Source organism: Salvelinus namaycush, chromosome 18, assembly GCF_016432855.1.
Source record: "Salvelinus namaycush isolate Seneca chromosome 18, SaNama_1.0, whole genome shotgun sequence".
Taxonomy (NCBI): domain Eukaryota; kingdom Metazoa; phylum Chordata; class Actinopteri; order Salmoniformes; family Salmonidae; genus Salvelinus; species Salvelinus namaycush.
This window is the reverse complement of record NC_052324.1, coordinates 43320423-43347251: the sequence shown is the minus strand read 5'-3', so window position 1 is coordinate 43347251 and position 26829 is coordinate 43320423. Positions and strand designations below refer to the sequence as shown.

General features: G+C 45.5%; 1 protein-coding gene across 1 annotated transcript; it reads right to left on the bottom strand.

The window, feature by feature from the left end:
* Positions 1-134: 134 nt before the first annotated feature.
* On the bottom strand, positions 135-26111 carry LOC120063470 (sorting nexin-18-like). The gene is made up of 3 exons (XM_039013852.1): positions 25072-26111; positions 24129-24598; positions 135-1864 (listed from the first exon to the last, which is right to left on the bottom strand). Exons 1-3 carry the CDS (start codon positions 26109-26111, stop codon positions 1611-1613), a joined length of 1764 nt encoding a protein of 587 aa, XP_038869780.1. The 3' UTR covers positions 135-1610.
* Between the last annotated feature and the right edge of the window lie 718 nt (positions 26112-26829).

The window sequence follows — 26829 nt, the reverse complement described above, 5'->3', positions numbered from 1 at the left end:
TCTTGATAACCTTTCTATAATATTTGCAACAAACAAGCCTCTTAAAAACGAAATATGAGAATATATTTATATTACATAAACCTTTATAGAAGTAAAAAAAAAAAAAAAAAAAAAAAAAAAGTATCAGAGAGAGAATAAAAAATAAAAAAAGGCACAAGTCTGCTAGGAGTCTGTATGTGTAAACACGTTCCTGCTCGAGATGGGACTTCCCAAATGGAACCCTATATAGCGCACTATCCATAGGGCTCTGGTCAAAAGTAGTGCACTATATATTAGGGAATATGAAGCCATTTGGGGCACACTATGAGGAGCTCAAGTGTTATAGCAGAAGGAAGCATTTGAACTGTTTAAAGCCACTAAACAGCCTGGCTTTACGGTAGAGACTCCCCCTCTGAACAAATCACCGTCACTTTGTGGAACTTTATCTTAACTAGTAAACTTGGTCACGCTGTTAAAAAGGTTTAGTCTACATAGTGTGATCTACAAGGTTAAAGAACACAATACCTTCCCATGTTACCGTCGTTAGTATAAGCAGCAGGAGGGATACAAGTTTACACAACATATTTGGATTTTCGGTCTTAAGTCACGATTCTGATAATAGCATATCCGCCCACTCGTTAGACTACTACACCTACCAAACCAATCGCTCGTTTAAATCAATACTTACAACCAACCGAGGTTTGCCTTGTCATCGATCAACACAAAACACAAGCTTTTTTAGAAGCTTTATGACCTTCTGCTTTTGTAGTCTGGCGTCTGAGTGGCTCACCTACTAAACCACCCCAGTGTTTCCTCTACGTAGAAAAGTATTGGGCTGTCCGCTGCATCAGTGGGTTTTTCGGACCGCCTATGTCCAAAAAGTAAAAAAAATATATATAATATGGAAAAACATTTCAGTGTAAACTTAAAATGACTAAAACAAGATATAAAGTATGTAGAAAATCCTAATAGATATATATTTTAAAATAACAGCCTCTTTGAAAAGTAACAATCACCATAATAAAAAGCGAGACTGTCAGGGAGAATCTAAAATTAAAAATGATGCATTCAGGAGTATTTGTCGTGGCGTGCCCCCCCATTGGTTTCATTAGAATGTTTCAGTCACTCAGATAGCAGACAGAAGCCACATGGCAAAATGTGTAGAATTACAGGATATAAGCTTTAAACTGCAAATGTTCTCTCAGCCACATGGCAAAATGTGTAGAATTGCAGGAAATGTGCTTTAAAACAGATACATTTTGCCACGCCCATGGCCACTGCCACGCCCACCACCCAAGCCCCATTTTGATCCAGAAAAGAATAACACTGCATTAAAACCCATTAAAACACAGCCAAATGTCAACTCAAGCCCCTTCAAAACAGTAGCCACCATACATGGAATCAACATCCAGTCTTCAAGGGATTATCCAGTGTTGTCTGTGTCTTCTCACAGTGGTTTGTATTGCTGTTTGGCAGTTGAAGGTAATGTCCACCTGGGGCTTCAATGATTGGCTGACTGAGGGAGGTCAAGGGTCATATCTGGACCAATCGGGGGAAGAGGGGGTCGGATGTGAGATCTCGACCAATCAGAACGTGGTCAATCGGATTTAGACCAATCAAACCTCTCTGCTCTAAGCGTTGTCGTACTTCTGCAGGGCCTCCTCCAGCTTTCCTGTGATCTTCTGGAAGAAACCAATCTGCTCGGTTAGATACTGCTGCATCTGGGCCTTGAAGTCCCTCACCCTGACCTGGTGGAAGTGCTGGATCTCTGCCAGCGTGGCGAAGGAGATGATGTTACAGCGCTCGTTGACGCCGTCCGCCTGGGGAGCGTCCATCTTGCCTTCCTCAACGTGCTTCTGGGACTCCTTGACCTTGGTCAGTGCTCCTGGAGAGAGAGGAGAGAGAGGAGAGGGTCAGTACTCCTGGAGAGAGAGGAGAGGGTCAGTACTCCTGGAGAGAGAGGAGAGGGTCAGTACTCCTGGAGAGAGAGGAGAGGGTCAGTACTCCTGGAGAGAGAGGAGAAAGAGGAGAGGGTCAGTACTCCTGGAGAGAGAGGAGAAAGAGGAGAGGGTCAGTACTCCTGGAGAGAGAGGAGAGGGTCAGTACTCCTGGAGAAAGAGGAGAGGGTCAGTACTCCTGGAGAAAGAGGAGAGGGTCAGTACTCCTGGAGAAAGAGGAGAGGGTCAGTACTCCTGGAGAAAGAGGAGAGGGTCAGTACTCCTGGAGAAAGAGGAGAGGGTCAGTACTCCTGGAGAAAGAGGAGAGGGTCAGTACTCCTGGAGAAAGAGGAGAGGGTCAGTACTCCTGGAGAAAGAGGAGAGGGTCAGTACTCCTGGAGAAAGAGGAGAGGGTCAGTACTCCTGGAGAAAGAGGAGAGGGTCAGTACTCCTGGAGAAAGAGGAGAGGGTCAGTACTCCTGGAGAAAGAGGAGAGGGTCAGTACTCCTGGAGAGAGAGGAGAAAGAGGAGAGGGTCAGTACTCCTGGAGAGAGAGGAGAAAGAGGAGAGGGTCAGTACTCCTGGAGAGAGAGGAGAAAGAGGAGAGGGTCAGTACTCCTGGAGAGAGAGGAGAAAGAGGAGAGGGTCAGTACTCCTGGAGAGAGAGGAGAAAGAGGAGAGGGTCAGTACTCCTGGAGAGAGAGGAGAGGGTCAGTACTCCTGGAGAGACAGGAGAGGGTCAGTACTCCTGGAGAGACAGGAGAGGGTCAGTACTCCTGGAGAGACAGGAGAGGGTCAGTACTCCTGGAGAGACAGGAGAGGAAATGACAGAATAGAGGGTTAAGTCTCAATTGACAGCAAGTTCACATATGTGCATAGTGTGGGGAAAATAGTCTGAGTTGCCATTTTTATCGACTTCATTAAAAAGGCATAGTTAACCCAAATTACAACATGACATATTGATTTCCTCACCCTGTACGTTGTCTTTGGACAAGGTATGACAATAAGCAACTGTGTTGAGCTTCACAATGAATTTGAGATCTTTTCCGTTAATTTGGACATGACGTGCAAATTTATTTATTTTTTTAAATGCTAATATTAGTCTCATAACTTAAATGATATTTGTGCCACAAATGCTAAAACATTAGCATGTGGAAACAGTGCCAGGGAAACTAAACCAAAGCCTGGCCTGCTGTCAGAACTTGTCCTGCTGACAGGGTAAAGAAACCAACGTGTCATTTGGTAATTTGGGTGAACTCTCCCTTTAGAGGAAGAGGCTGGGCTCTAAAGTCAACATCACAACATAATAACAACATAACTTTACCATTACACAGACATAACATTATATTACATAGCCTAACACATAAAGAGACTTCCATTAAAACCCTCTCATAGCAGATAATTATAGATCTACAACACGCTCGATGACACCGAGGACTCGGCCCAAAAATACTCTCCAGATTCCTGGCATGAACAACCTGTTCCCATCGGCCTGAGATCTGACTAGGCCCGAGTCTGTGGGCATTATTATTGGCTATGATAATGGGTCTGAAAGGGGGAACTAAAAGCTAAAAATACTCATTACCGCACAGGCCTGGTCTATAGCCATGGAGGGGATTCAAAGCACTACGACGCAGCATGGATTTTCAAACAATAAATATAGTCCAGGCCACCCGGCAGTGTTCCGGGCCACCCGGCAGTGTTCCGGGCCACCCGGCAGTGTTCCGGGCCACCCGACAGTGTTCCGGGCCACCCGACAGTGTTCCGGGCCACCCGACAGTGTTCCGGGCCACCCGACAGTGTTCCGGGCCACTGACAGAAGCCAACAGAACAAGTGAAGGGGAATTAATTTGTTTGTCTTTTTGTGACTTTAGGATACTCTTAATTTACATGCATAAGCAATGCTACTTCATTTACCTAAACAAACAATATTGTGAATATTAAATTATATTCAACAAATATGGCTGGCTAAACAACAACTCTCTTTGGGAAAGGCGGCATAGGATTTGGGTCTCACCATCACACAACGTCACCCTTTTCATTGCCAAGTTGTGTGTCTAAGCAATGTGTGACCCGGCTGACCAGACAGCTGCATCCCACTGACTTTCTGCTTGACTGAAGCATGCACGAATAATTAGAGAGGAATCAGTGGAAGAAACTCACTAACTCAACTCTCTCCCTCTCTCTCCCTAACCCTACTCTCTCTCTCTCCCTACTCTCTCTCTCTCCTCTCTCTCTCTCTCTCCCTACTCTCTCTCTCTCTCCCTAACCCTACTCTCTCTCTCTCTCTCTCCCTAACCCTACTCTCACTAACCCTACTCTCTCTCTCTCTCCCTAACCCTACTCTCTCTCTCTCCCTAACCCTACTCTCTCCCTAACCCTACTCTCTCTCTCCCTACTCTCTCTCTCCCTAACCCTACTCTCTCTCTCCTCTCTCTCTCTCCCTAACCCTACTCTCTCTCTCTCTCTCTCTCTCCCTAACCCTACTCTCTCTCTCTCTCTCTCTCCCTAACCCTACTCTCTCTCTCTCTCTCTCTCCCTAACCCTACTCTCTCTCTCTCTCTCTCCCTAACCCTACTCTCTCTCTCTCTCTCTAACCCTACTCTCTCTCTCTCTCTCTAACCCTACTCTCTCTCTCTCTCTCTAACCCTACTCTCTCTCTCTCTAACCCTCTCTCTCTCTCTCACCCTCTCTCTCTCTCTAACCCTCTCTCTCTCTCTAAATCGTTAACCCTCTCTCTAACCCTCTCTCTAAATCGTTAACCCTCTCTCTAACCCTCTCTCTCTCTCTAACCCTCTCTCTCTCTCTAACCCTCTCTCTCCCTAACCCTCTCTCTCCCTAACACTACTCTCTCTCTCCCTAACACTACTCTCTCTCTCCCTAACACTACTCTCCATCTCTCTCCCTAACACTACTCTCTCTCCCTAACACTACTCCCCATCTCTCTCCCTAACACTACTCCCCATCTCTCTCCCTAACACTACTCTCTCTCCCTAACACTACTCTCTCTCTCTCCCTAACACTACTCTCTCTCCCTAACACTACTCTCTCTACCTAACACTACTCTCTCTCTCTACCTAACACTACTCTCTCTCTCTCCCCTTAACCCTACTCTCTCTCTCTCTCCCCTTAACCCTACTCTCTCTCTCTCTCCCCTTAACCCTACTCTCTCTCTCACTCACTCAACTCTCTCTCTCACTCACTCAACTCTCTCTCTCCCTAACCCTACTCTCTCTCTCCCTAACCCTACTCTCTCACTCACTCACTCACCTCTTTCTCTCTCCCTAACCCTACTCTCTCTCTCCCTAACCCTACTCTCTCTCTCTCCCTAACCCTACTCTCTCTCTCACTCACTCACTCACCTCTTTCTCTCTCCCTAACCCTACTCTCTCTCTCCCTAACCCTACTCTCTCTCTCTCACTCACTCACCTCTTTCTCTCTCCCTAACCCTACTCTCTCTCTCCCTAACCCTACTCTCTCCCTAACCCTACTCTTTCTCTCCCTAACCCTACTCTTTCTCTCCCTAACCCTACTCTTTCTCTCTCCCTAACCCTACTCTCTCTCCCTCCCTAACCCTACTCTCTCCCTAACCCTACTCTCTCTCACTCACTCACCTCTTTCTCTCTCCCTAACCCTACTCTCTCTCACTCACTCACCTCTTTCTCTCTCCCTAACCCTACTCTCTCTCTCCCTAACCCTACTCTCTCTCACTCACTCACCTCTTTCTCTCTCCCTAACCCTACTCTCTCTCTCCCTAACCCTACTCTTTCTCTCCCTAACCCTACTCTTTCTCTCCCTAACCCTACTCTCTCCCTAACCCTACTCTCTCTCTCTCCCTAACCCTACTCTCTCTCTCTCCCTAACCCTACTCTCTCTCTCTCCCTAACCCTACTCTCTCTCACTCACTCACTCACCTCTTTCTCTCTCCCTAACCCTACTCTCTCTCTCTCCCTAACCCTACTCTCTCTCACTCACTCACCTCTTTCTCTCTCCCTAACCCTACTCTCTCTCTCTCCCTAACCCTACTCTCTCTCACTCACTCACCTCTTTCTCTCTCCCTAACCCTACTCTCTCCCTAACCCTACTCTTTCTCTCCCTAACCCTACTCTCTCTCTCTCCCTAACCCTCCTCTCTCTCCCTCCCTAACCCTACTCTTTCTCTCTCCCTAACCCTACTCTCTCTCTCTCCCTAACCCTACTCTCTCTCCCTCCCTAACCCTACTCTCTCCCTAACCCTACTCTCTCTCACTCACTCACCTCTTTCTCTCTCCCTAACCCTACTCTCTCTCTCCCTAACCCTACTCTCTCTCACTCACTCACCTCTTTCTCTCTCCCTAACCCTACTCTCTCTCTCCCTAACCCTACTCTTTCTCTCTCCCTAACCCTACTCTTTCTCTCTCCCTAACCCTACTCTTTCTCTCTCCCTCACTCACTCACCTCTTTCTCTCTCCCTAACCCTACTCTCTCTCTCTCCCTAACCCTACTCTCTCTCACTCACTCACCTCTTTCTCTCTCCCTAACCCTACTCTCTCCCTAACCCTACTCTTTCTCTCCCTAACCCTACTCTTTCTCTCTCCCTAACCCTACTCTTTCTCTCTCCCTAACCCTACTCTCTCTCCCTCCCTAACCCTACTCTCTCCCTAACCCTACTCTCTCTCACTCACTCACCTCTTTCTCTCTCCCTAACCCTACTCTCTCTCTCCCTAACCCTACTCTCACTCACTCACCTCTTTCTCTCTCCCTAACCCTACTCTTTCTCTCTCCCTAACCCTACTCTTTCTCTCTCCCTAACCCTACTCTTTCTCTCCCTAACCCTACTCTTTCTCTCTCCCTAACCCTACTCTTTCTCTCTCCCTAACCCTACTCTTTCTCTCTCCCTAACCCTACTCTTTCTCTCTCCCTAACCCTACTCTTTCTCTCTCCCTAACCCTACTCTTTCTCTCTCCCTAACCCTACTCTCTCTCTCTCCCTAACCCTACTCTCTCTCTCTCCCTAACCCTACTCTCTCTCTCTCCCTAACCCTACTCTCTCTCTCTCCCTAACCCTACTCTCTCCCTAACCCTACTCTCTCCCTAACCCTACTCTCTCCCTAACCCTACTCTTTCTCTCTCCCTAACCCTACTCTTTCTCTCTCCCTAACCCTACTCTTTCTCTCTCCCTAACCCTACTCTCTCTCTCTCCCTACTCTCTCTCTCTCCTCTCTCTCTCTCTCTCCCTACTCTCTCTCTCTCTCCCTAACCCTACTCTCTCTCTCTCCCTAACCCTACTCTCACTAACCCTACTCTCTCTCTCTCTCCCTAACCCTACTCTCTCTCTCTCCCTAACCCTACTCTCTCCCTAACCCTACTCTCTCTCTCCCTACTCTCTCTCTCCCTAACCCTACTCTCTCTCTCCTCTCTCTCTCTCCCTAACCCTACTCTCTCTCTCTCTCTCTCTCTCCCTAACCCTACTCTCTCTCTCTCTCTCTCTCCCTAACCCTACTCTCTCTCTCTCTCTCTCTCCCTAACCCTACTCTCTCTCTCTCTCTCTCTCCCTAACCCTACTCTCTCTCTCTCTCTCTAACCCTACTCTCTCTCTCTCTCTCTAACCCTACTCTCTCTCTCTCTCTCTAACCCTACTCTCTCTCTCTCTAACCCTCTCTCTCTCTCTAACCCTCTCTCTCTCTCTAACCCTCTCTCTCTCTCTAAATCGTTAACCCTCTCTCTAACCCTCTCTCTAAATCGTTAACCCTCTCTCTAACCCTCTCTCTCTCTCTAACCCTCTCTCTCTCTCTAACCCTCTCTCTCTCTCTAACCCTCTCTCTCTCTAACCCTCTCTCTCTCTCTAACCCTACTCTCTCTCTCCTTAACCCTACTCTCTCTCTCTCCCTAACTCTACTCTCTCTCTCTCCCTAACTCTACTCTCTCTCTCTCCCTAACTCTACTCTCTCTCTCTCCCTAACTCTACTCTCTCTCTCTCCCTAACTCTACTCTCTCTCTCTCCCTAACTCTACTCTCTCTCTCTCCCTAACCCTACTCTCTCTCTCTCCCTAACCCTACTCTCTCTCTCTCCCTAACCCTACTCTCTCTCTCTCCCTAACCCTACTCTCTCTCTCTCCCTAACCCTACTCTCTCTCTCTCCCCTTAACCCTACTCTCTCTCTCTCTCCCCTTAACCCTACTCTCTCTCTCACTCACTCAACTCTCTCTCTCACTCACTCAACTCTCTCTCTCCCTAACCCTACTCTCTCTCTCCCTAACCCTACTCTCTCTCTCCCTAACCCTACTCTCTCACTCACTCACTCACCTCTTTCTCTCTCCCTAACCCTACTCTCTCTCTCCCTAACCCTACTCTCTCTCTCTCCCTAACCCTACTCTCTCACTCACTCACTCACTCACCTCTTTCTCTCTCCCTAACCCTACTCTCTCTCTCCCTAACCCTACTCTCTCTCTCTCACTCACTCACCTCTTTCTCTCTCCCTAACCCTACTCTCTCTCTCCCTAACCCTACTCTCTCCCTAACCCTACTCTTTCTCTCCCTAACCCTACTCTTTCTCTCCCTAACCCTACTCTTTCTCTCTCCCTAACCCTACTCTCTCTCCCTCCCTAACCCTACTCTCTCCCTAACCCTACTCTCTCTCACTCACTCACCTCTTTCTCTCTCCCTAACCCTACTCTCTCTCACTCACTCACCTCTTTCTCTCTCCCTAACCCTACTCTCTCTCTCCCTAACCCTACTCTCTCTCACTCACTCACCTCTTTCTCTCTCCCTAACCCTACTCTCTCTCTCCCTAACCCTACTCTTTCTCTCCCTAACCCTACTCTTTCTCTCCCTAACCCTACTCTCTCCCTAACCCTACTCTCTCTCTCTCCCTAACCCTACTCTCTCTCTCTCCCTAACCCTACTCTCTCTCTCTCCCTAACCCTACTCTCTCACTCACTCACTCACCTCTTTCTCTCTCCCTAACCCTACTCTCTCTCTCCCTAACCCTACTCTCTCTCACTCACTCACCTCTTTCTCTCTCCCTAACCCTACTCTCTCTCTCTCCCTAACCCTACTCTCTCTCACTCACTCACCTCTTTCTCTCTCCCTAACCCTACTCTCTCCCTAACCCTACTCTTTCTCTCCCTAACCCTACTCTCTCTCTCTCCCTAACCCTACTCTCTCTCCCTCCCTAACCCTACTCTTTCTCTCTCCCTAACCCTACTCTCTCTCTCCCTAACCCTACTCTCTCTCCCTCCCTAACCCTACTCTCTCCCTAACCCTACTCTCTCTCACTCACTCACCTCTTTCTCTCTCCCTAACCCTACTCTCTCTCTCCCTAACCCTACTCTCTCTCACTCACTCACCTCTTTCTCTCTCCCTAACCCTACTCTCTCTCTCCCTAACCCTACTCTTTCTCTCTCCCTAACCCTACTCTTTCTCTCTCCCTAACCCTACTCTTTCTCTCTCCCTCACTCACTCACCTCTTTCTCTCTCCCTAACCCTACTCTCTCTCTCTCCCTAACCCTACTCTCTCTCACTCACTCACCTCTTTCTCTCTCCCTAACCCTACTCTCTCCCTAACCCTACTCTTTCTCTCCCTAACCCTACTCTTTCTCTCTCCCTAACCCTACTCTTTCTCTCTCCCTAACCCTACTCTCTCTCCCTCCCTAACCCTACTCTCTCCCTAACCCTACTCTCTCTCACTCACTCACCTCTTTCTCTCTCCCTAACCCTACTCTCTCTCTCCCTAACCCTACTCTCTCTCACTCACTCACCTCTTTCTCTCTCCCTAACCCTACTCTCTCTCTCCCTAACCCTACTCTTTCTCTCTCCCTAACCCTACTCTTTCTCTCTCCCTAACCCTACTCTTTCTCTCTCCCTAACCCTACTCTTTCTCTCTCCCTAACCCTACTCTTTCTCTCTCCCTAACCCTACTCTTTCTCTCTCCCTAACCCTACTCTTTCTCTCTCCCTAACCCTACTCTTTCTCTCTCCCTAACCCTACTCTCTCTCTCTCCCTAACCCTACTCTCTCTCTCTCCCTAACCCTACTCTCTCCCTAACCCTACTCTCTCCCTAACCCTACTCTCTCCCTAACCCTACTCTCTCCCTAACCCTACTCTTTCTCTCTCCCTAACCCTACTCTTTCTCTCTCCCTAACCCTACTCTTTCTCTCTCCCTAACCCTACTCTTTCTCTCTCCCTAACCCTACTCTCTCTCTCCCTAACCCTACTCTCTCTCTCTCCCTAACCCTACTCTCTCTCTCTCCCTAACCCTACTCTCTCTCTCTAACCCTACTCTCTCTCTCTCTCTAACCCTACTCTCTCTCTCTCTCTCTCTCCCCTTAACCCTACTCTCTCTCACTCACTCAACTCTCTCTCCCTAACCCTACTCTCTCTCTCTCTCCCCTTAACCCTACTCTCTCTCACTCACTCAACTCTCTCTCCTTAACCCTACGCTCTCTCTCTCCCTAACCCTACGCTCTCTCTCTCCCTAACCCTACGCTCTCTCTCTCCCTAACCCTACGCTCTCTCTCTCCCTAACCCTACGCTCTCCTGCCTGGTGCACTCTCTCTCGTCATGTTGAAAGTGCTATGCTTGAGGGTGTCCTCAGATTACCTGGGGTCTGACTCTGGTGTGAAACAAGCAAATGCAACAAGTGTCTGATGTTGCCTTTGTGGGATGTGTTCAACATGTAGGACTAGTTAAATTGCAATCCCTCTGACTCATGGAGCAGAAAACCAGGTTTGGTTGGTTCGACCTCCTGCTAAAGGCAGAGTTCTACTTCTCTGTTGTGTTGGTAGGGCTTGGGAGGAAGCATAGCTTAGGCCTACATTAGCTCATTTCAATATAGCTGGGAGTATTTTGCCAACACAAATATGAATGGGATTGTTGACATACAGTGTAGGGTTGTATCATTCTGGAAACTTGTTTTTTAAATTCATTTAAATGTAACCTTTATTTAACTAGGCAAGTCAGTTAAGAACAAATTCTTATTTACAATGACGGTCTACCCCCTCCCGGCCAAACCGACGATGCTGTGCCAATTGTGAGCCGCCCTATGGGACACCCAATCACAGCCGGATGTGATGCAGCCTGGATTCGAACCAGGTACTGCACATCGACGGGACAGTAGTGGAGAAGGTGGAAAGTTAAAAGTTCCTCGGTGTACACATCACAGACAAACTGAAATGGTCCACCCACACAGACAGCGTGGTGAAGAAGGCGCAACAGGAGGCTGAAGAAATTTGGCTTGTCACCTAAAACCCTGACAAACTTTTAACAGATGCACAATCGAGAGCATCCTGTCGGGCTGTATCACCGCCTGGTACGGCAACTGCTCGGCCCACAACCGTAAGGCTCTCCAGAGGGTAGTGAGGTCTGCACAACGCATCACCGGGGGCAAACTACCTGCCCTCCAGGACACCTACACCACCCGATGTCACAGGAAGGCCAAAAAGATTATCAAGGACAACAACCACCCGAGCCACTGCCTGTTCACCCCGCTATCATCCAGAAGGCGAGGTCAGTACAGGTGCATCAAAGCAGGGACCGAGAGACTGAAAAACAGCTTATCTCAAGGCCATCAGACTGTTAAACAGCCATCACTAACATTGAGTGGCTGCTGCCAACATACTGACTCAAATCTCTAGCCACTTTAATAATACAAAATTGGATGTAATAAATGTATCACTAGTCACTTTAAACAATGCCACTTTATATAATGTTTACATACCCTACATTACTCATCTCATATGTATATACTGTACTCTATACCATCTACTGCATCTTGCCTATGCCGTTCGGCCATCGCTCATCCATATATTTATGTGTACATATTTTTATTCATTCCTTTACACTTGTGTGTACAAGGTAGTTGTGTGAAATTGTTAGATATTACTGCACGGTCGGAACTAGAAGCACAAGCATTTCGCTGCACTCGCATTAACATCTGCTAACCATGTGTATGTGACCAATAAAATTTGATTTGATTTGCAGTGACGCCTCTTACACTGAGATGCAGTGCCTTAGACCACTGCGCCACTCGGGAGCCCAAAAGGATTCCCTCACAGTTTAGGCCTATTCCCTCCTTATTACAGAAGTCATCCTCCCAACTACGATTTCTGATAAAAACAGGGAATTATTGGAATTTGGGAAAGTTTTAGAATATCCGCTACCCTACACAGGTCTGTTCTAAATCATTAAAGATAAGGGGGGGACTAGTGAAACCCCAGTCACGGGACCGCCATCTCAGAACCAGTGATGTCACGGGACAGCCATTTCAGAACCAGTGAGACCCCAGTCACGGGACAGCCATCTCAGAACCAGTGAAACCCCAGTCACGGGACAGCCATCTCAGAACCAGTGAAACCCCAGTCACGGGACAGCCATCTCAGAACCAGTGAAACCCCAGTCACGGGACAGCCATCTCAGAACCAGTGAAACCCCAGTCACGGGACAGCCATCTCAGAACCAGTGAAACCCCAGTCACGGGACAGCCATCTCAGAACCAGTGAAACCCCAGTCACGGGACAGCCATCTCAGAACCAGTGAAACCCCAGTCACGGGACAGCCATCTCAGAACCAGTGAGACCCCAGTCACGGGACAGCCATCTCAGAACCAGTGAGACCCCAGTCACGGGACAGCCATCTCAGAACCAGTGAAACCCCAGTCACGGGACAGCCATCTCAGAACCAGTGACACCCCAGTCACGGGACAGCCATCTCAGAACCAGTGAGACCCCAGTCACGGGACAGCCATCTCAGAACCAGTGAGACCCCAGTCACGGGACAGCCATCTCAGAACCAGTGAGACCCCAGTCACGGGACAGCCATCTCAGAACCAGTGACACCCCAGTCATTAGTTCAGACATGTTGTTGGTCTTTCAGGGGGAGGGAGTGAAACTATCCTCACCTTTCAGGCATGTAGCCAACATTCCGGCATGACTCTGCCCCGGGATTTGTTGTCATTTAGTGAACTCAGTCACCATGAGTAATGGCCTCTGTCAAAATAAAAGAGCTGGGATTGGTCTGTCCCCGACAGGAAGACCTTTCATTGGCCAATCATCAAGAGAACGTAAATACACTGACATTGCACTGTTGTCTGCTCTCTCACATAGACCTCACAAGAAACAGGAAATGTCTGTTTTTGCAATAGCGGTCTGATGGTCCTTTCTCCATGTGTAACAAACATATTTTTTTTATGTAACCTTTATTTAACTAGGAAAGTTAGTTAAGAACAAATTCTTAATTTACAATGACGGCCTACCCCGGCCAAACCCTGACGACGCTGGGCCAATTGTGCGCCGCCCTATGGGACTCCAAAACCACGGCCGGTTGTGATACAGCCTGGAATCGAACCAGATTGTCTGTAGTGCCTTAGACCGCTGCGCCATAATGATTATATATTGGTTTGGTGTTTGTGTAAAGTTTAACGACCCTGCAGGAAATAGTTACTTTCTCCTAGAAAATGCATCTATTCAAGTCCACTCTATTCAGACCGGACACAGATTTTCATTATAATCTATTCTACAAGAAAAACAGGAAATGTCTGTTTTTGCAATAGAAGTGCAATGGTCCCTTCTCAACGCCATGTGCAACAAAAGCTAACATCTATCACTTTAAAGAGAAACTGACTGCGTTTAAACTACTTTTGCAGATATGAAACAAAAGAAAAATCTGTCAATATGCTTCAAAACCAACTTTATCAAGAGGTTTTAATGAAAAGAAAAGGGGTTCTATGTGACTCAACGTTCCGTGACGTAGAGTAAGGAATTGTTGACAATCGATGGATGCAGTTCAATGCATAATTTAATACAATAATTCAACAATACATTTCCTGGTAGTCTAACAAAAATATTGCTATCAGGTTGTAAATCCCAGCTGGTCTGGTACACTGTTTGCTGCCTCCAGCCATTCGGATGCACTGTTTCGGTTAAAAATCACTCAATATTGAAGGAAAAAAAACAAAAAAACAAACAGAAGACTGTAAACTAAGGCTGGGAATGTCAATACAATCTAACTAGCCAAACACAAAGCCTCGTGGGCTAAAAAAAAAGGACACACAAGTGAGTCATGTACTTTATGAAATTACAGCCCGATGCGCTTACGTCGGTGAATTCAACTTCAGTTGACGCAAACTTTCGTGCGTCCCGTTTACAGCGCGGAGCGGAGGGAAAGTGTACAGACACACGCCACAGTCCTAGCTAGGCTACTAAAATGTTACAGTCTGGCTTTGGTTTTTAAAGCCCGATAATAAATAATCAAAAATACGAAACCATGCAGTGCAAAAAAAGGAAAAACATGTTTTAAAAAGATTAAATGGTTACAAAACAACCTATAGTTACATTGTTGTTATTTGGAGTTAAATACTTTTGCATTATTATACACATCTGCAAGCATAGCAGCAAAGGCTGGACAAATATGATTTATGTTTTGTTTTAAATATGTTAAATGCTATCCTACAGCATCCCTACTGTATATATACACACATAAGTGGACATTATAAAAATAAAAAAAAGGGCCATTTTTTTCTAATAAAAACAATGGCCAGTTTGGGTCGCAGTTGTACATTATTTTTGGTAAAAACAAATAGGCTGTCTGACCCACGATTTCGTTTAGATTTTTTTTACCCAATACGGCCTTGTGCACCGTTTGAGTTTGACACCTGTAAGGAATTGTATTAGATATTGGTAACTTGTTTTAACAACTTCTCAACATTAGCTATGGTTGACACAATATACACACTCCCTTTCATATTGGACATATGCTGGACTCATTGGACACATGCACGACACCCACAACTCCCCTCCCCCATGACAATCACTCAGACACACACAACTCAGGGTTGGAGCTCCAGACAAAGAACTACCTCAGGAACCAATGGAACGTGGACACCAGGCCTGTACAGGACTACCCAAGACCCAGATCGACCAATCGGAAGGCCAGACTCGCAGATCAACCTACTTTGCTTGTTGTCTATATATAAAACTGTACAACTGTGGAAACCCTCCCTTTTCCTGACGACCCCATACGGATCAGATAGAAAGAGCCGTGCTGCACGCTTTGCATAATATTTTTACACTTGAATAAACCTGCCTTATTATAAAATTATCCACCTCGTCCTATGTCTCCACTTGGTCTCCTGTCTCAAGTAAAACGAATTATCAACACACCTCATGGCTAGCATATCTATTTATTTAGCTATCTATCTATTTATTTAGCAAGCTAACAACACAGAGCCTAACATTAGCTAGCTAGCTGCTGGGAGGATGTCATATCTTTGGATGAGTGTGTGAGTGACTGACTTTTCCCCTGTCATATCTTTTACGGTGGCTACAGATGCAGGTGTCATTTGGTTAGCTAACAAGAAATGTGAATCGCTAGCTATGATGAACGTGAACGCCTATTATCCACAGTTAGCATATCTCTGAGTTGTCAAGCAAAATGCAATTGGTGTCGATCAAAATGGGTGGGCAGGCAGGCAAGTTCCCTTTCAGATGTCAAAACATGGGTTGGGACAAGCATGCATTGGCAGGCAAGCTGCAGATGTACGAGCAGGCTACTATTCCCCATCTTTTCAGTGCACTTTTGATGGCCAATCAGCTGAAAAGGTTGGGAGAGGGTTTATCTGATGTTCCCTCGTTAGGTTTGAGCACATCTTGCTCTGGCTATTAGTTGTTGATCTTGTTGAGGTGCGTAACTGAGGGAGAGAGAGACTACCTTTTTCCTGTAAACACACAGTCCAGTTCAGAGTGAATGATAGCAGGCCCTACTGCCTGTAAACACACAGTCCAATTCAAAGAGAATGATAGCAGGCCCTACTTCCTGTAAACACACAGTCCAATTCAAAGAGAATGATGGCAGGCCCTACTTCCTGTAAACACACAGTCCAATTCAAAGAGAATGATGGCAGGTCCTACTTCCTGTAAACACACAGTCCAATTCAAAGAGAATGATGGCAGGCCCTACTTCCTGTAAACACACAGTCCAATTCAAAGAGAATGATGGCAGGTCCTACTTCCTGTAAACACACAGTCCAATTCAAAGAGAATGATGGCAGGTCCTACTTCCTGTAAACACACAGTCCAATTCAAAGTGAATGATGGCAGGTCCTACTGCCTGTAAACACACAGTCCAGTTCAAAGTGAATGATGACAGGTCCTACTGCCTGTAAACACACAGTCCAGTTCAAAGTGAATGATGACAGGTCCTACTGCCTGTAAACACACAGTCCAGTTCAAAGAGAATGATAGCAGGCCCTACTTCCTGTAAACACACAGTCCAGTTCAAAGTGAATGATGGCAGGCCCTACTGCCTGTAAACACACAGTCCAATTCAAAGAGAATGATAGCAGGCCCTACTTCCTGTAAACACACAGTCAATCAATCAAGTTTATTTTATATAGCCCTTCGTACATCAGCTAATATCTCGAAGTGCTGTACAGAAACCCAGCCTAAAACCCCAAACAGCAAGCAATGCAGGTGTAGAAGCACGGGTCCAGTTCAAAGTGAATGATAGCAGGCCCTACTTCCTGTAAACACACAGTCCAATTCAAAGAGAATGATAGCAGGTCCTACTTCCTGTAAAAACACAGTCCAGTTCAAAGGGAATGATGGCAGGCCCGTGTGGCAAATGGCTTATTTGCATATACAGTGCATTGGGAAAGTATTCAGACCCCTTGACCTTTTTCACATTGTTACATTACAGCCTAATTATGAAACACATTTTGGAACCACCAAGAACCCAAATGATCACTCTGACAGAGCTCCAGAGTTCCTCTGTGGAGATGGGAGAACTTTCCAGAAGGACAACCATCTCTGCAGCACTCCACCAATCAGGCCTTTATGTTAGAGTGGCCAGACAGAAGCCACTCCTCAGTAAAAGGCACATGACAGCCTTGGAGTTTGCCAAAAGGCACCTAAAGGTCTCTCAGATCATGAGAAACAAGATTCTCTGGTTTGATGAAACCAAGATTGAACTCTTTGGCCTGAATGCCAAACGTCACGTCCGGAGGAAAGGTGCTTCAACAAAGTACTGAGTAAATGGTCTGAATACTTATGTAAATGTGATATCAGTTTTTTTGCAAAAAAATTACTATTTTTGCTTTGTCATTATGGGGTATTGTGCGTAGATTGATAAGAAAAAAGGATATTTATTTAATCCATTTTAGAATAAGGCTGTAACGTAACAAAATGTGGAAAAAGTCAAGGGGTCTGAATACTTTCCGAATGCACTGTATATATGGAGCAATTTAGCAATTAGGATTTGTTATCTGTATTGGTTATGATCTGTTGGCATATAGATAAATGCAAGCATTTTTTATAGTGCGGGCCTTGTGTTAAATAGACTATTATATTTTTTCCATTCGAAAACTCCAGGAGAAAAAATTGCGAGTACTCTAACAGTCCAACAATGTAAAATGCCCATCCCTATGTCTGAGTGATGAGCTGTAGGTTTGATGTTGGTTTGAGGTTTGTGTAAAATGCCCATCCCTATGTCTGAGTGATGAGCTGTAGGTTTGATGTTGGTTTGAGGTTTGTGTAAAATGTACAAGCTTATGAAAAACAATTTCCTGCTCAGAGGACAATAAATCTATTATATTCTACAGTATTCTGTCCAGACATACCACAGATAGACGTGTGCGTGAAGCAGGGAAAACATGCTGACATTCCCTAAAATAAGTCCTCCTCCCCCCCCACTATCCATTCTTCTTGGCAATATCTCTGCTCCACTGCTGAGGTTTAACCCAGATCCACAGAATTTCTCTAACGCAGAACAGATGAATACAGATAGAGACAAACGAGAGAGAGAGAGAGGTAGAAATCAGAGAGACAGACAGGGAGAGCGAGAGACAGACAGGGAGAGAACAGGGAGAGCGAGAGACAGACAGGGAGAGAACAGGGAGAGCGAGAGACAGACAGGGAGAGAACAGGGAGAGCGAGAGACAGACAGGGAGAGAACAGGGAGAGCGAGAGACAGACAGGGAGAGAACAGGGAGAGCGAGAGACAGACAGGGAGAGAACAGGGAGAGCGAGAGACAGACAGGGAGAGAACAGGGAGAGCGAGAGACAGACAGGGAGAGAACAGGGAGAGCGAGAGACAGACAGGGAGAGCGAGAGACAGACAGGGAGAGAACAGGGAGAGCGAGAGACAGACAGGGAGAGAACAGGGAGAGCGAGAGACAGACAGGGAGAGAACAGGGAGAGCGAGAGACAGACAGGGAGAGAACAGGGAGAGCGAGAGACAGACAGGGAGAGAACAGGGAGAGCGAGAGACAGACAGGGAGAGAACAGGGAGAGCGAGAGACAGACAGGGAGAGAACAGGGAGAGCGAGAGACAGACAGGGAGAGAACAGGGAGAGCGAGAGACAGACAGGGAGAGAACAGGGAGAGCGAGAGACAGACAGGGAGAGAACAGGGAGAGCGAGAGACAGACAGGGTGAGAACAGGGATAGCGAGAGACAGACAGGGAGAGGCTGCATTATCTCCTACACTGAGAGAACAATACAGACTTATCAGCAATTTCTTACAAAATTGAAAACAAAAACATTTTGAATACAAAACCAGAAAAGGAGTAAATGCAGTATCTTTGTGCCATATTAGTTGCAGAATATGTAGCACCTGCCACACCCGTAGGGCCAGCCAGTGGAATGACCAACCACAGCATCGACATTGCTTCCTGTGTCTTTCTCACCATTTCATTATTGTCCTCATTCAATTCTTACTGTAGTGTCCTGTTAATTGTTACTACTCAAGGACTACTATTATTATTATTCCTGTGCTGAACTCTACTCTGCTGACATGCCTAGTTAAATAAAAGGTTAAATAAATACTATAATTTCAATTTTAAAAAACCTGCTCTGCCCGGGGACGAACCCTGCTCTGCCCGGGGACGAACCCTGCTCTGCCCGGGGACGAACCCTGCTCTGCCCGGGGACGAACCCTGCTCTGCCCGGGGACGAACCCTGCTCTGCTGAACTGTGATGTCCATACTTGTAAAATATAGACATTATGATTGGTACAGATTTGGTCTGGATCAACCACACGTGGTCTTGTTTTGGGGGGCATTAGAATAATAACCAGAACATGCAAAGGAGAACATTAAACGTTCCTACCTATTTAGAGTACGTCACCATGAACAGAACGTTCAGAATGAAGCATTCCTCTGTAGTACAGATCCAAGGACCCATGATGTCAATGTTACCGTCATTCTGTTACCGGGTGTTAAACCACTTCACTTACTGTAGTAAAATAACCCAAAAGAGAGTCAAGGAGTCATATCATAGCTGACACCCTGTTCTTATTGCAGACATCTTTGAATCTTAAAAATGGAGAAGATATGAGTTAATTGAAAACGTGGTCACAGAAACGGTCACATTTACTGTCATTATGTTACCAAACTTTGCATCTTTCTATCTATCTATCTATCTATCTATCTATCTATCTATCTATCTATCTATCTATCTATGTCTATCTATCTATCTATCTATCTATCTATCTATCTGTACACACACACACAATACATACATATACAGTTGAAGTCGGAAGTTTACATACACTTAGGTTGGAGTCATTAAAACTAGGTTGGAGTCATTAAAACTAGGTTTTCAACCACTCCACAAATTTCTTGTTAACAAACTATAGTTTTGGCAAGTCAGTTAGGACATCTACTTTGTGCATGACACAAGTCATTTTTCCAACAATTGTTTACAGACAGATTATTTCACTGTATCACAATTCCAGTGGGTCAGAAGTATACATACACTAAGTTGACTGTGCTTTTAAACAGCTTGGAAAATTCCAGAAAATGATGTCATGGCTTTAGAAGCTTCTGATAGGCTAATTGACATAATTTGAGTCAATTGGAGGTGTACCTGTGGATGAATTTCAAGGCCTACCTTCAAATGCAGTGCCTCTTTGCTTGACATCATGGGAAAATCAAAAGAAATCAGCCAAGACCTCAGAAAATAAAGTGTAGACCTCCACAAGTCTGGTTCATCCTTGGGAGCAATTTCCAAACGCCTGAAGGTACCACATTCATCTGCACAGACAATAGTTCGCAACTATAAACACCATGGAACCACGCAGCCGTCATACCGCTCAGGAAGGAGACGCGTTCTGTCTCCTAGAGATGAACGTACTTGTGCGAAAAGTGCAAATCAATCCCAGAACAGCAGCAAGGGACCTTGTGAAGATGCTGGAGGAAACAGGTACAAAAGTATCTATATCCACAGTAAAACGAGTCCTATATCGACATAACCTGAAAGGCCGCTCAGCAAGGAAGGAGCCACTGCTCCAAAACCTCCATAAAAAAGCCAGACTACGGTTTGCAACTGCACATGGGGACAAATGGACAATGACCCCAAGCATACTTCCAAAGTTGTGGCAAAATGGCTTAAGGACAACAAAGTCAAGGTATTGGAGTGGCCATCACAAAGCCCTGACCTCAATACGATAGAAAATTTGTGGGTGTAACAGTATAGCTTCCGTCCCTCTCCTCGCCCCTACCTGGGCTCGAACCAGGGACCCTCTGCACACATCGACAACTGACACCCACGAAGCATCGTTACCCATTGTGCCACAAAAGCCTCGGCACTTGCAGAGCAAGGGGAACAACTACTTCAAGGTCTCAGAGCGAGTGACGTCACCGATTGAAACGCTATTAACGCGCACCACCGCTAACTAGCTAGCCATTTCACATCGGTTACATGGGCAGAACTGAAAAAGCGTGTGCGAGCAAAGAGGCCTACAAACCTGACTCAGTTACACCAGCTCTGTCAGGAGGAATGGGCCAAAATTCACCCAACTTATTGTGGGAAGCTAGTGGAGGGCTACCCAAAACGTTTGACCCACGTTAAACAATTTAAAGGCAATGCTACCAATACTAATTGAGTGTATGTAAACTTCTGACCCACTGGCAATGTGATGAAATAAATCACTCTCTCTAGTATTACTCTGACATTTCACATTCTTAAAATAAAGTGGTGATCCTAACTGACCTAAGACAGGGAATTTTTACTAGGATTAAATGTCAGGAATTATGAAAAACTGAGTTTAAATGTATTTGGCTAAAGTGTATGTAAACTTCCGAATTCAACTATATGTGTGTGTACACACACACGTATACATATACACACATTCAAAGGTTTTTCTTAATTTTTTACTATTTTCTACATTGTAGAATAATAGCGAAGACATCAAAACTATGAAATAACACATATGGAATCATGTAGTAACCCCAAAAAAGTGTTAAACAAATCAAAATATATTTGAGATTCTTCAAAATAGCCACCCTTTGCCTTGACGACAGCTCCTCAGTAAAAAGGCTAGCTAGCTACATCAGCTGCAGACACATATTGGCTACGTAGCAACATGACATCATTTCTCATTTCTGGAGGCAGTGGAAATGCAATATGAGCTGGCCCTCCAAAGCCAGCCCAGCCTAGGTGGACTTCAAAGCGCCAATGGAAAAGGGGCTCAACTCCGCCATGGTTTGTTGGACAAAGCCATGTGGAAATGAATGCTGTTTTTTTGTAGTTTTTTGGGGGGGGGGGGCGGGGTTAATAAATGCCTTAAATAAGGTCAGAGGTGAACACAGATCTTATAGGTTTAGTTATATGAGATAATCATCAGCTAACGTCACGTTTTGTGAAATGATGAAGCATTTATGGATTTCAAAAAATGCATAAAGCACATAGAAGCTTCATAATTAATTTAAAAAAAGGCTATGTTAAATGACTGCTATGATCTCCCGAGCCTGTGTTAACCTCAGACTATTTTCCACGTTTATCCCAAAACCCTTATTCTTTCACCTCAGGAATGGCTGAACGAACCAGAGGTAACTCATTGCCTGGTTGTAGGACTACAAGCTGGCGAGATCTATGGAATGTATTTTTTTTTTGTAATGTCTATTAAGTTGAATCAACAACAAATCACAGCACGCGTCGATGGCTACATTTCCTGCTTTTATACTTCCTGCTTTGCTCCTCGCAATGGCTGCCATTCCACCCATTATGTCATCATTGACTTGAACGAGGACACCCGTTCTCTTCTATTTCTACTGCAGCAAATGCAGGCTGAGCAAAGGAGAAAATGTGTCTTAAAAAATAAAATATATATTTTTTTTTTAATAAAAACATGTGTTGCTATTTAAATGGTTATTACGGTGACCGTGGTAATTTGGCTGGCCAATTACCGTCATCCAAAGTTCCATGACCGTCACAGCCCCTCGATACTACTGTAGGTCACGGGTGATAGACTGACTGGCTTTCCTGGCAAACCCTGTAGAAATTTCTGTTGTTTCCAGGCTTTATACATGGGTCATGCACCACAATGACTGCACACACACACACACACAACCAAACGTGAAAATACAACGCATCAGCTAAACCACAGGCTGCCTCCCATATGACTCAGCAGTCAAATGAAAACTATGTATGTGTGTGTGTGTGTGTGTGAGGGAGGATGTGTGGTGTGAGTCAACACCCTCAACATAAACATTTCCCCATTACTCATGCAAAGCTGAAGTTCCCTCCTCTAAGTGATAATGGTGACGACTGCTACAGAGCTGATGATACGGAGACTACAGCCACCATGACAGGTTGAGAAAAATGAAAAAGCCTAGGGAGGGAGGTACCTTATCAGAAACAAAACACGAAGGCTCTTATCAAGCCAATGTATATTGTTGTTGCTGTCTGACAGCCCCATGGGTTGCAACAAAGTCATTTGATCCCTGATGAACCAATCCATGATGAACCAATGTTTACACTTAGCTACACCCATTCAACTGTTATCGCACACAGATTTACAATCAATCAATCAATCAGCTGATTAGTGGAGTTACTAGGCCTGAGTCTAGTAGTATGGTGACATTACCTATTCTGTACGTTAGTGATATCAGGGTAGTATGATAACATTACCTTTCTGTACGTGGATGATGTCAGGGTAGTATGATAACATTACCTTTCTGTACGTGGATGATGTCAGGGTAGTATGATGACATTACCTTTCTGTACGTGGATGATGTCAGGGTAGTATGATAACATTACCTTTCTGTACGTGGATGATGTCAGGGTAGTATGATAACATTACCTTTCTGTACGTGGATGATGTCAGGGTAGTATGATAACATTACCTTTCTGTACGTTAGTGATATCAGGGTAGTATGATAACATTACCTTTCCGTACATGGATGATTTAAGGGTAGTATGATGACATTACCTTTCTGTACGTGGATGATGTCAGGGTAGTATGATAACATTACCTTTCTGTACGTGGATGATATCAGGGTAGTATGATAACATTACCTTTCTGTACGTGGATGATGTCAGGGTAGTATGATAACATTACCTTTCTGTACGTGGATGATGTCAGGGTAGTATGATAACATTACCTTTCTGTACGTGGATGATGTCAGGGTAGTATGATAACATTACCTTTCTGTACGTTAGTGATATCAGGGTAGTATGATAACATTACCTTTCCGTACATGGATGATTTAAGGGTAGTATGATGACATTACCTTTCTGTACGTGGATGATGTCAGGGTAGTATGATAACATTACCTTTCTGTACGTGGATGATATCAGGGTAGTATGATAACATTACCTTTCTGTACGTGGATGATGTCAGGGTAGTATGATGACATTACCTTTCTGTACGTTAGTGATATCAGGGTAGTATGGTGACATTACCTTTCTGTACGTGGATGATGTCAGGGTAGTATGATACCATTACCTTTCTGTACGTGGATGATGTCAGGGTAGTATGATAACATTACCTTTCTGTACGTGGATGATGTCAGGGTAGTATGATGACATTACCTTTCTGTACGTTAGTGATATCAGGGTAGTATGATAACATTACCTTTCTGTACATGGATGATGTCAGGGTAGTATGGTGACATTACCTTTCTGTACGTGGATGATGTCAGGGTAGTGTGATACCATTACCTTTCTGTACGTGGATGATGTCAGGGTAGTATGGTGACATTACCTTTCTGTACGTGGATGATGTCAGGGTAGTATGATACCATTACCTTTCTGTACGTGGATGATGTCAGGGTAGTATGATAACATTACCTTTCTGTACGTGGATGATGTCAGGGTAGTATGATAACATTACCTTTCTGTACGTGGATGATGTCAGGGTAGTATGATAACATTACCTTTCTGTACGTGGATGATGTCAGGGTAGTATGATAACATTACCTTTCTGTACGTTAGTGAATTCAGGGTAGTATGATGACATTACCTTTCTGTACGTGGATGATGTCAGGGTAGTTGGCCAGATGTCCCTGGTACAGCTGTAACAAATCCATTAAAGGGTCCACATCTTGTCTTGGCTGCTCTGCAAAGTAGTCTCCGATAGCATCGTATGCCTCTCCAGTGTAAGCTATGGCCTGGTTCAACCCTACTGAATACGCCTGCTGGTCCAGCTCAAACGCCTGGCCCAGTACTTTAAACGCCTGGCCCACTTTCTGGTACTCCTTCTTAAACCCTGTGATCTGTTTCCGGGCAAATTCGTTGGTGGTGGCGTTGACTTGGACCACGCTGTCGTCCATTTTCTTGGTGAAAGCTTTGAAGCCGTCGATCTTGGACTCGACCTCGACCAGGTCCAGTGGGGGTCCGGAGGGCGTGGAGATAGTGAGGAAGAAGTTGGCCCCCACCATCTCATCCTTCTCCGCCTTCCTCTTCCCCTGCTTCCATGACTTCTCATCTGTGCTGTGGGGAAAAATTTAACATGGGTTTCACAAAGCGTTTTAATTTTTGTTTTACAGAGAGATCGTGAAGAACACGGTTCGTGTGGGCCAGATTCGTACCCATACCAACACAGGCCTAGCCTACAATGTGTGATCTGAATGGCAAGCAGTCACCACCAGGCCATCCCCAGGCCACTACTGGCTAGAGCTTTTCAATGAGCCAAAATACGCTTTACGATAGCCTGAGTGCCAGTCTGTTTGTGCTATTATGACAACTCTATTGCTGTCATCATCACGCCAAACACACCAATTATATGAGGAGTTGGCAAGGGAGCAAGAAAACAGACAGGCACTCTGGCTAGCTTTACAGAGCAAAGAAACATGGAGAGGAGAGAGGGATGGGGAGAGGAGAGAGGGATGGGGAGAGGAGAGAGGGATGGGGAGAGGAGAGAGGGATGGGGAGAGGAGAGAGGGATGGGGAGAGGAGAAGCCTACCTGTTGCAGGTGAGGAAGTGCTGAAAGACATCACACTTGGACAGGACCGGGTGGCTGGTCATGTGATTCATCCACCATATCAACCCTTTCCTCCTTTTAGAGATGAAGTCCTCTTCAAACCGCCCCGTGGCCTGTTTCTCCGGTATGTGGGGTACCGAGATGACAGGGAACTTCTCCACCAGCCGGCCATAGAGCCAGTCAAAGTGTTTATACCTTCTGTTTACCTGGGTCTGTGTGTGGGTGGGCGTCAGCTTGTAGGCAATGTAACTCTTCATCCCTTTGAACTTGGTCTGCTTGGTGGGGTCGTCGATGGTACAGGTGAAGGGGTACGGGTTTTCCTGCCATTCTGGACCGTATTGTCCCGTTACAACACATATCTTATCGCCATCTTTCACAAACCCAGCTGCCTCACCTAACACGAACGCTTCCCCTCCTGATTTCACAAATGTTGAAAACCTATTGAGGTTTCTACTGACCGTGGCAGAGCTCTTGGCTTGTTGAACGTTGCTACGTTTAGACGTAGATGTTGACATTCTGTATTTAGACGGTCCGTTGCCATCAAAGTCCCCTTGGTAATTACCCCCAACAACCCCGGGTTCGTCGGCCACTGTCGAGCTGTCATCCCAGTCATCATCCCAGTCTTCGTCGCTGCCCTGGCTGGCTTGATAAATGTGCTGCTGCTGCTGTGCTGGGGCAGGCGGTGAGAACGCTGTAAACCCGGGCGATGTTACCGATGTTTTGGACAAGTTGTCAGTTTGATTCTGGATTTTATAAGAGGAGGCGTCCCCGAAACCTCCGGTTGGAATATTGGCGTATCGGGATCCAGATGTGTCGTTGTTAAACGTGGACGCGGTATCGTTCTTCAGGATCTCGATGTAGGACGCGGGGAAGAGACCTCTCTCGCCTTTGCTGTTGGACCCTTCTAGCCATCCTTCAATGTCCTGTTCGCTGTACAGACTCACTATTTCATTTTCTTTCACTGATATCTCACCAGGGTTTTCGGAATTGAAATCGTATAAAGCCCTCGCCTTGAGCGCCATAGTTCAACAACAACTGGAGCGCCTAACGCGCAACAAAATAACCAGCTAGAGCTAACCAACAAACTCTCCCCGGAGGGCTAGCCTATCCAAACTACTAGAAGTCTGTGTACGAAGGTTGAGAAGGCACACTGCTTGAAAAACTCCCAGCGAAATGTCCCTTCTTCAAGCGACCCTACTATACAATCCAATTTTATTTTGTTACCGTTAAAATGTGCAATAAAAACCTGTTCTTTCGTCCAGGTTTACCCCGTTAGATGTGTAGCCTAGTTACTACCTCTCTCTCTCCTCGCAGACTCCCTTCTCCGCGCAACAAACACACATAATCAGTCTGAATAATCGAGGGTGGAGCTAGGAGGATGATCAGATAACAGGCGACATTAATCAAACGCCTATGCTTTAGTTGATTGGTGGGTGTGGAATTCTAGTTATGTGATGTAATTTTCTTTAACGTATCAATTCATAGACGTTATCAGAATCCTCAGAATGTAACAAAATAGTTTTTAAAATTATGTAAAAGATTTGAATAGCAATTTATCAATTTAATAACATTGGTGATTATAATGTGACAATGTATCACTTTTTAATCACATTTGTATCTTCTTTCAAGTCTATATTTATAGTCTCAGTCAGCCCTCAATGTACAGAACATATATTAATACATTTTAGATATCATAAGAACTATATTATCAAGTTCTCAATGACTGCTTAGTGACCAACC

What these genes read in the sequence shown, in the direction of transcription:
- LOC120063470 (XM_039013852.1), bottom strand. Translation starts at nt 26,111, where the DNA reads ATGGCGCTCAAGGCGAGGGCTTTATACGATTTCAATTCCGAAAACCCT. An exon ending in CACTTCCTCACCTGCAACAG is followed by an intron (nt 24,599 to 25,071) that starts GTAGGCTTCTCC and finishes TTTTCCCCACAG; the next exon opens with CACAGATGAGAAGTCATGGA. An exon ending in CATCATCCACGTACAGAAAG is followed by an intron (nt 1,865 to 24,128) that starts GTAATGTCATCA and finishes CTCTCTCTCCAG; the next exon opens with GAGCACTGACCAAGGTCAAG.